Source organism: Oenanthe melanoleuca, chromosome 19 (assembly GCF_029582105.1).
Source record: "Oenanthe melanoleuca isolate GR-GAL-2019-014 chromosome 19, OMel1.0, whole genome shotgun sequence".
NCBI lineage: Eukaryota > Metazoa > Chordata > Aves > Passeriformes > Muscicapidae > Oenanthe > Oenanthe melanoleuca.
The window spans coordinates 2,858,959-2,869,377 of NC_079352.1; the positions used below are offsets into that span (position 1 = coordinate 2,858,959).

Genomic DNA, 10,419 nt, shown 5'->3' on the forward strand with positions numbered 1-10,419 from the left:
AATCTTTCATGTGTTTGTCCTGTTGTGACAGTGACAGAGCTGGAGCAGAAGCTCCTCAGCCCCAGGCTGTGACAGAATTCTGTCCAAAAAAAAGGTTTAATATTTTCTAACCCAGGCTTGTACCAACCTGGATTCTCTGTGTGGCACTTCTGTGCTCCAGGCAGGAGGATTTTTTATTCCTGGTAGGAGCTGCTGGAACCAGATCCTGCTCCCCACAGCCCTGGGGCTGTGTTACCTGCAGGGATAGAGAGTGCAAAAGTTAAATTGCAAATTTTTATTGTGTGTCCTGTCCTTGGTGGCTTGTGACTCATTACTGAGGGTCATTCCCTCTCACTTTGGGCAGGGTTTTTGATGTGTTTCAGGCTTGTTCAATTAAATAAAAAGTAGCCAAAGCCCGTGGGGCTGCAGCAGTGTGGTGGAGTGCAGCACACCAGCATTTCCATCACTTTGGGCTGCAACATGTGAAATCTCAGCTTCCTGCTTTTCTTGTTCTGTTTTATCTGTGGGTGAGCAGACTGTGAACCATTTCCCTATCTCTTTTTCATCTTAATGTGGAGAATTTTTATTTCTGTTGGTGGAGGGCCTTTCAAGTAGCCCCATAGCCTGTCTGATCTCCTTATCTGGGCCAGAACACAACAGAGATTGCAGTTTCTCAGTGCTTCTGCTTTCCCAGATTGAAGTTTGGCATGGATGTAAATCATCCTGATAACACAAAGCATGGGCACAAAAGCTGTAATTAACAGGAACAATTAAACAAGGACCAGTGCAAGGCACAGAGGAGATCAGAGGGGCCCATCTAATGCTGCTTTTCAGCTTCCCAGAGAATGAAAGCCCAATTAATTAAATTAAAACAGTGATACTGAGCTGTTCTAATTCCTCTCTGAGCTGTGTGAGCTGAGCTGTTCTGCACAGCAGGGCAGAGGGAGGCTGAGACAGGGATGAGTGTCCTGCCCCCCACACCAGCTCATGGAATCATGGAATGGTTTGGGTTGGAAAGTCCCATAAATAGATTTAGTTCCATCCCTCTGCCACCTTCCACTGGACCATGTTTCATTCCTTTGTACTGGGCTGGTTTGGGGATTTTTGCTTTATTTTTGGTTTGAAGCAGAGAATCTCAGATGGTGAAAAAAAACAAAACCCAGACCCCAAACCCTGAGTCTCCCAAATCTCATCACCCTCCGTGGCAGTGCAAATTGCTGGGGTGCCTGGCTGGGGATCTCCTTGTTCTGAAAGCAGTTCAAGGGCTCAGGATCAAAACTCTGCAAGACAGCTCTGAAGGCAGGCAGGCTTTGTCAGAGATAGAGAATTGGGTGAAAGCAGTTTCAGCGATTTGCTGCCTTCAGTATTGCATCTAGAAGCATTTCCTGGGCTCCTGAATGACAGAATCTGCCTCCAAAAACAGAAGTGTGATTGCAGCTGGGGTAGATAAACGCTGTGATTTGAGATTTCAGATGAGGTGTGAAGCTGTGGAGCCTCCTGGAGGTTTTTTATCTTTTTTTTTTTTTTTTTGGTTTTTTTTTTTGTTTTTTTAATCCTTACAGGCTTTGGCATCTTTTGTTTGCTGTGCCTTGGGGGCTGTTACCACTTGGGTTTTCACCCTTGCTGGGAAATCAGTGGATTCAGACCTTTCCTTATTGCCTTAACTCTAAAAAAATAAATTAACTTTGTGTCTGGTTTATTTTTTTTTTCTTTTTTTTTTTCCTGGCTGTTTGTGGCACTTGCTACAAGGGATGTGCCAGCTCTGGTGGCAGGAGGGGATATGTTTTCTGTCAAACCCTCTATCAGCCAATAAGACAGATGAACTGCTCAGTGTTTATTAGTGTTTATTAACACAGTTGGCTCTTAAACATTCCTGCTGGATTTTTGCCAGATTTACAGCATCCCTGAACTTCCCAGCAGGAGCAGGCAGGGCTTGGCCAGCCTGGGATGTTGTGCACTGAGGGAAAACCCCTGCTCATTTTAATTTTGTGTTCCTGAAAGGCTCCAAGGTGAGGGGCTGGGAGGGAAGGGGTTCCTTAGGAGAGAGAAATAATGAAAATCTGCATTTTCTCCTATGATGGGCTGGCACCTTGCTGCAAGAAGACAGTGCCATGTATTTATTTTTTTGTTGGGGACCTCTCCAAGCCCTGAGCCCTGTGTGCTGCTGTGGGGGCACAGGCAGATCCTGGAGCTGGCACTGCTGCAGGCAGGACATCACACGGGCTGGGATGGTGTCACCTTGTTCCTCAGCCCCTCTGCAGCCCCCTGGGGACTGGGGGCAGCTGGAGAGGTTTTCCCCATGCCCCGGGGGTGGTGACCACAGCACAGCATTTCCAGCAGGCAGCCCTGGAACTGGAAGGAGGGACAGGTTACTTGTGGCAGCAGAAATCCGGCGTCACCTCGGGACTCGGACTTGGTTTTATTTTGGGAAAGATCTCTGTCTATTCCCAGTCCAAGTCTTTGAGCTTTATGGACAATAAAAGTTTCATTCTGTTTGCTTTGTGCCTTCAACGAGCAGCTTGTGCTCCAACATTAAGTTGTCTGACCCCATAAAACCATGGAAGTGGAAAATGAGCTCTTGTTTGGACTCACAGGCTGCTCCCTCCCTCTCCATCTTATTCCCCAAGTCCTTGCTGCTCACACAGCAACCCCAGAATGGAGCCTGTGGCCACACTTCCAGATGGGATAGATGGCTCCTCCAGGATTTTTTGGGCCTGTCAAGCTGTTCTTCAGCAGCCCTGGTTGAGAGGAATGACAGATTTGTCTTTACAAACGAGCTGTGGGTCTGCTGGCAGATAAGGCTAACATTGAGAGATAAAAGAAACAATGGGAAGGATTCCATTGATTGATGAATGGAAAGAGATATTTACATTTACAAACAAACTGCAGGTTTGCTGATAAATGAAATTGGATATTGAAAGATGAGGGGAGATGGGGGAAAACTGTGAATTCTATAAGAATTAAAAATGAAAAGGGAGGGTTGTACATGAGAGGGGAATCTCAGGTATCAGGTATTTGGGAAGTCTGTGCCTCTCAAGTACCTCAGCCCATGGGGAAAGAGAGAGGGAAATTGGGGTAAAAATTTGAGAGATCCCAGGGGAACTCTCCATGGCCTCTCCCTTTATTGGAATAAAGCAAAAAGGACTCCTCTGTCTCCTCTTTGGACATAAAGCTCAGGTGTTTGTGGATGAATTTCCTGACACCAGTGGAGCTGTGCTTGCTGTGGAGCTTTCCCTCTCACCTGTTTGTTCATGAAGACGTAGATGATGGGGTTGTAAACAGTGGCTGTCTTGGAGAAGTAGGAGGGCAGGGATGCCAGGGCTGGCTGGATCACAATGCCCTTGTTGGTGGCCACCACCAGGGCAAAGGTGGTGTAGGGCAGCCAGCAGGTGAGGAAAGCCACCACCATGGCCACCACCATGCGTGTCACCTCCCTCTCTGCCTTCTGGGTGGTGTCTGCCTGCCTCTGCTGTGCTGCAGCCTGCAGGGAATTTGGGACAGAGAGATCCTGTCAGCATCTTGGGATCCATCCCTGGGGAGGTGCCAGCTCCTTTGGCTGAACCCCAAAACCTGCCCTGAGCTCTTCATTGTTGTAAGTCCATATTATATTATTGAATTTTCACAAATATTGAAATGAATGCTGTTAGAAAACTTTGTTGAATGGAGTTTCTTCTAGTTCTGCTATTAACAACACTTAAAAATCATAGTACTGATACTATAACAGTTTAACAGTATAATAGTACAATAGTATAGTGGTATAATAGTATAATAGTAGTGTGATAAATATTTTTTTTTTTCTTGGACTATAACATGGTGATGTAAAAAGCTTTTGTTCATATAATTAACTCAGAGAATGGTAAAAAGATAATCAGGAAACTCTGCACATTTTTGGATTATCCAGTCTGGATGAAGATGGGGGTGACAATCACCAGAACTCCAGGGAAGGAATTTATTGATCTCTGTTATCAGGGAGTGCACCAACAAGAAGGAGCCACAAGGAAAAAAAAAAAAAAAAGTAAAAAATGTTGATTTACAGGTTGGAGGGGAGGAGGGGTGATTTTGAATAATACATGAAGGTCTATGAATATGCAACAAGTGGATCCATTTAAATAAGCGTTTTCTGGACTAAGGTGTTCTCTTGGCTGAATACCAAGCACCCAGCCATTATAATTCTTTGCTTTATAGTCCCTTATTGTCTTTTATTAACCTTTTTCACATTTCCCAGGAAAGTGAACTCGTTTTTCACCCGATGGGAGGGGCTGGGAGAGGAAGAGCCCTCACTCACCGCCCTCAGGGTCAGCAGCAGGTTGGTGTAGGAGAAGAGGATCAGGCCCAGGGGCATCACAAAGCAGGTGACAAACAGGGACAGGATGTAGCTGTTGTTGTTGCTGCCCCCCGTGTACCAGTTGGGCCCACAGGAGGTTCTCAGCCCTGCAAGAAAATTGGGAATGAGCCTAAACCAGTCTGGAGCTTGGATGGGGGCTCAGGGATGGGCTCCAGAACAGCCACCCAACATCTCCCACACCTCCATCCCCAAGGCCTGGGGATCAGCCATGGGGGGTTTGGCTGCCCTGAGCTCTCTGGGATTTGCTGTGGGGCTGTCCCAGGTTTGGCTGGGTGTGAGCTGGGTGATGCTCCAGCAGCCAGAGCAGCTCCTGGCTCCAGCAAGGATTGCTGCAGAGTGGGGAACTTCCAAAGAGCAACCTCCAGGAGAGGATTATTGGCTGGGCAAGCAGGAGATACTAACAGGAGAGATTAACCCTTTCAACTCCAGCACACTCTCCAGCCACCCCAGGCTTGAAAACAAGACACAAGAAGCCAACACAGCAGAGTCTGAGCTCCCTCCTACCTTCAGGCACGTAGCTGCTCCAGCCCAGCAGGGGTGGGGTTGTCCAGAGCAGGGACCAGCCCCAGGTGAAGGCACAGCCAGTGGCAGCGTGCCTGTGCTGGAACCGAAATTCCCCCAGGGGTCTGCAGACCACCAGGTACCTCTCCAAGGCCAGGATGGCCAGGGACCAGAGCCCCACGATGCCTGGGGGCACAGAGAGGGGTTTGGCTCAGGGACAGCTCTGGGACGTGAGAGATGAGGATTTAGTTCGAGTAAATATTGTTTGAACAAGAAGTAATTTTTTTCCTTACAGATATTTGGCCATTAAAAGCAGTGATTTTGGCACTGCTTCTCTCACAAAGGTGCTATTTGGCCCTTAGAAATGAAGCTGGCAGTGGGTGCCTGTGATGCCTCAAGGAGAGGTTTTGTGCAATTTCCAGCCCCAGGTGTGCTGGCATGAAATGCATCCCAAACAAGCCTTCCCCACATCCCCTATTTTCTTATCTCTAAACCTTATCTTGGACCCTTCCTGTCATGCCTGGAGAGGGTCTCTGCTGCTCTTTGGTATGTTTGCATCAACTGATGTTGTCTTAACAAAGGGAGAACACCTTCAGGCATCCACATTGCTGCTCTCCAGCCACACTGCTTCATTTCAATCTCACCTACAGTTTCTATATTCTTAACATCTGCTGGAAATGAGGAAATAGGAAAACCTTATAAATATGAGTGCTTAGCAAAAGATTTTGAAACCATAAGCAAAACAGAAATTATAGCAGTTTTCAACTGTGGGGCTGAGAGCAACAAAGTGAAGGTTTGAGGCCTCTTTCCTTTGTGCCAAATGCCACAAATACCAAAGAGCCAGCAGACATCCTGTTCCCAGTATGGCAGGAAAGGTTTAGAGATAAGGTTTATAGATAAGAAAGCAATAAAACATGGTAATATAGCAATTCCTATAGGTTGCATGCAAATATTAAATAATTTGTATTTTGTAGTAGATTGGTTAGTGGAAATTAGAATATTCAACATAGAAGAAGACTTATTGTATTGTAAATGGGAAATCTCTTATTCTCTATTACTCTCTCTATTACTCTGTCTCTCTGTCCTGCTCTGAGTTGTAGCTGGCAGCTCTTAGCAGGACCCTAACAATAATAAAATAATAATAAAAAAGGACACCCTAGCAATAAACTACAAACTTCAAGACCAGAATATAGAAAGCTCCTGAGTTTGTCCTGACCACCGTCCCCCCAACAATAATTCCCACAAGAATCCTTTGCTGGGCAATCATATCTATAAGGCATTCCTACTTCTTCCTCCCTACAGTTTCTACATTCTTATCATCCTTTGCTGGGCAATCATATCTATAGGACATCCCCATTTCTTCCTCCCCTACAGTTTTTCTATATTCTTTGCATCCTTTACTAGGCAATCATATCTATAGGGCATCCCTATTTCTTCATCCCCTACAATTTCTATACTCTTATCATCCTTTGCTGGGCAGTCATATCCATAGGGCATTTCTATACTCTTATCCTCCTTTGCTGCAATCACATCCATAGGGCATTCCTATTTCTTCCTTCCCTACACTTTCTATATTCTTTGCATCCTTTGCTGGGCAATCATATCCATAGGGCATTCCTATTTCTTCATCCCCTACAATTTCTATACTCTTATCATCCTTTGCTGGGAAATCACATCTATGGGGCATTCCTACTTCTTCCTCCCCTACAGTTTCTATACTCTCAGCATCCTTTGCTGGGCAGTCATATCCATAGGGCATCCCTATTTCTTCCTCCCCTATCTGTATTCTCAGCCTCCCTTTTCTAGGCAATCACATCCATAGGGCAATCCTATTTCTTCCTCCCTACAATTTCTATACTCTTATCCTCCTTTGCTGGGCAATCATATCCATAGGGCATTCCTATTTCTTCCTCCCTACAGTTTCTATACTCTTACCCTCCTTTGCTGGGCAATCACATCCATAGGGCATTCCTATTTCTTCATCCCCTATCTATATTCTCAGCCTCCCTTTTCCAGGCAATCACACCCACAGGACACCCCCATTTCTCCTGCCCACCCAGCCCCGTTCATGCCCCGGTGCCCCCTCCCCAAGCCCCTTGGCCGACCCGGAGCAGCTCCCGGCTCCCAGCCCAGCGCCCCTCACCCGTCAGCGCCACCATGAATCCCTCGAGGCGGCAGAGGCGCTCCCCGAAGGCGAAGAAGCCGCGGACGTTGCTGGCCAGGCTGACGGAGCTGCCGCAGGCCGTCACCAGCAGGTTGGCCAGGGCCAGGTTGAGCAGGATGAGGTTGAGGGGCGAGCGCAGGCGGCGGTGCCGCAGGGACACGAGGACGACGAGCCCGTTGAGCAGCGAGGCCGCGGCCACCAGCAGCGCCATCAGCGCGGCCGCGGCCACGAACAGGCCCCGCGGCCCGCGGTGCGGCCACTGCGGCCCGTCAAACGGGCCCGGGGTGCTGCTGCCGTTCGGGGGCTCCATGGGCACCGAGCCCCAAACCTGGTTTTATAGAGCACACTGCGGCCGTTCAGGGGCTCTATGGGGGCACCGAGCCCCAAATCTGGTTTTATAGAGCACACTGCGGCCGTTCAGGGGCTCTATGGGGGCACTGAGCCCCCAAAATCTGATTTTATAGAGCACCACTGCGGCTGTTCAGGGGCTCTATGAGGGCACGGAGCCCCAAATCTGGTTTTATAGAGCACCACTGCGGCTGTTCAGGGGCACCGAGCCGCCAAATCTGATTTCATAGAGCACCACTGCGGCTGTTCAGGGGCTCTATGTGCGCTCTGAACCCCCAAAATCAGATTTTACAGAGCACCACAGCGCCCGTCAAAGGGCCCCGGGGTGCTGCTGCTGTTCAGGGGCTCCATGGGCGCTCCAAGCCCCCCAGAATCTGATTTTATAGAGCACCACTGTGGCTGTTCAGGCGCTCCAAGCCCCCCAGAATCTGATTTTATAGAGCACCACTGTGGCTGTTCAGGCGCTCCAAGCCCCCCAAAATCTGATTTTATAGAGCACCACTGTGGCTGTTCAGGCGCTCCAAGTCCCCCAAAATCTGATTTTATAGAGCACCACTGTGGCTGTTCAGGCGCTCCAAGCCCCCCAAAATCTGATTTTATAGAGCACCACTGTGGCTGTTCAGGCGCTCCAAGCCCCCCAAAATCTGATTTTATAGAGCACCACTGTGGCTGTTCAGGCGCTCCAAGTCCCCCAAAATCTGATTTTATAGAGCACCACTGTGGCTGTTCAGGGGCTCTATGTGCTCTCCGAACCCCCAAAATCTGATTTTATAGAGCACCAGGGCTGAGCAGCTCGGCTCTCAAATACCTGCAGCTTTACTCTAATCTGTCCTCCTGCTTTTTGTAATCAGCTCTTTGTTCCCAAGGGGATAAACAGTGACTTAAACTAAAAATCTGATGACTGGACAGAGCATCATTTAATTGAGTAAATATTTTTTTTCCTGTAAGCCCGGCCTTGGTACCTGGGGCTGGATGTCATTCCCTGTGCCCTGGGTTTGCTGGGCTTCAAGGATACTAAATACATATTAAACACTAATAAATATAAATATAAATATAAATATAAATATAAATATAAATATAAATATAAATATAAATATAAATATAAATATAAATATATGTTAGAAAGACCATATAAATACAATATAGATATAAATATATAAACATATAATATAAATATATAAAAATAAATATAAATGCAAATATAAACATAAATATAATATAAATATATTATAAATATCATTTAATATATTTTTATATTTGTATATTAAATATATGAATATATGAATATATAAATATATAAATATATAAATATATAAATATATAAAAGTAAAAAATAAAAAATAAAAATAAATATAAATATAAATATAAAGTATATATACTTAATTGGGCCATATATATGTATTTTCTCTCTCCATATACATATATCCCCATATATTTTTTTTTTTTTAATAAATACTTATAAGTACATATATAGTATTTATGCTATATTAGGCCAAGCAGCCCCCAATGCTCTGCTTTAAAATAATTTCTTCCCAAATCCTTGCCCTTCCCAAAAATTCAAAAGCTGCACCACCAGCATCAACCTTTTATAATTTTTTAAATTTTTATTTTTTTTAACCTTTTTTATTTTCAGTTCTCATTATAAATATTAACAAATTTGACCAAAAGTACACAGCTAGGTAATACTGAAATACAAAAGTCTCTCAGGATGCAGGTAAGGACGGTTTCTGCAGCCTTCACATGGTAGCAAAACATTGGTATCAAACATTTCACGAGGCCTGGCATGACAACCACCAACTCTGCATGCAGCTGGGACTTTGGGGAACAGAGTGAAGGAACCCACACACACGTGTCCTGCTCCAGCTCAGGCATGACCCAGTTCCACAGGCTGGAAAAAAGGATGGATTGAAAGGAGCTTTGCCAGAAAAGGGAGGCACAGCCAACCTGGAGCTCCTGGAGCTTCCCTGGAAACTCAGAGCCCAAGCAGGTTTTAAGGTGCTGGACCACAAAGGATTAGTGGGAACATCCGACTTGACAGGCTGCCAGCACTCAAATAAAACCCATGCATATCCTCAGGATGCATTACAAATATTAAGTTATTAAAAAAAAAACCCTATGAATGTTGTTTGTTTTTTTTTTTAATCAACCCCCTCCCCCCTAGTATCAAACAAAGTGTAACACAATTATCACTTGGAAAAGTAAACATAGGTTTGCAGAGATTCCATTGCTTCCCAAGGAAAAAAAAAAAAAAAAAGAAGTTGGCAACACAAGGCTTGGAAGCTGAGGGTAACTGAGACTCGTGGGGAAGGAGCAGCTTTTCCTAAGAAATCTTTGTTTAAAGGCTTCAAAAAATTCAGGGAATGGTGCAGCATTTCCTAGAAAGGTTTAGCTCATCCTACTGGGTGTCTGATGGAGAGATCAGCCAAGGTGGATCACAGAGGATGATATCTGAGATTATTATAATATAAATATATTATTACTGTGCCCTATTAATATTACAGTGCCATACACAGAAATTCATTTGGTTTGGACGCTGTCTGAGGCAGAAAATGAATCAACCTCACGGCCACAGCAAGTTACAAACACGACTCCAGCTCAGCTCTGAGGCTCAGCATCTTCATTATTTAATGGATGAATTGGAAAGGGATGAAAAAGGGAAAAAAGGATAAAAAATTCAGCCTGAAAGCTGGCTTTGCTGGAAAAACAGCCGTGCTGCTGCATGGAGTGGTTTCATTAGGAAAGCAGCTCCTGGGGAGCAGGAACAGCCAGGCTCTGCATTTTTGCCTCCCAAATGTGGAGCTGATGGCAGGAGGAGAAGCTGTGGGGTGCACAGCTCTGCTGCTCCACGGGAGTGGCTGGAGAGGACGAGCACGACACCCCTGGAAGGAAAGCAAACACTCTTTCCAGGGTCACCAGGGACACAATCATTCCAACAGAGGAGCTCCAAATGTTTAAATGTTTAGGCCCAAACCACAGAGACTGACAAACCACCAGAGATATGGCACAAGCTGCCTGCAGGAGGCAGTTCCAGTCTGGTGTTTCCAGGACGCCTGTTGCCAATGCCGGACACACGGACGCGGAC

At 45.9% G+C, this 10,419-nt stretch overlaps 1 protein-coding gene across 2 annotated transcripts; it reads right to left on the reverse strand.

The window, feature by feature from the left end:
• Window positions 1-1,792: 1,792 nt before the first annotated feature.
• LOC130261075 (pinopsin-like) lies at window positions 1,793-7,704 on the reverse strand. Of its 2 annotated transcripts, XM_056506969.1 has the most exons (5): window positions 6,969-7,704; window positions 4,829-5,011; window positions 4,265-4,410; window positions 3,221-3,460; window positions 1,793-2,331 (listed from the first exon to the last, which is right to left on the reverse strand). In XM_056506969.1, the coding sequence occupies exons 1-5, from the start codon at window positions 7,297-7,299 to the stop codon at window positions 2,194-2,196; spliced, it is 1,038 nt and encodes a 345-aa protein (XP_056362944.1). In that variant the 5' UTR covers window positions 7,300-7,704; the 3' UTR covers window positions 1,793-2,193. The 2 variants fall into 2 exon arrangements, with proteins under 2 accessions (XP_056362944.1, XP_056362945.1); XM_056506970.1 differs by lacking the exon at window positions 4,829-5,011 and having other exon boundaries at window positions 1,801-2,331.
• Between the last annotated feature and the right edge of the window lie 2,715 nt (window positions 7,705-10,419).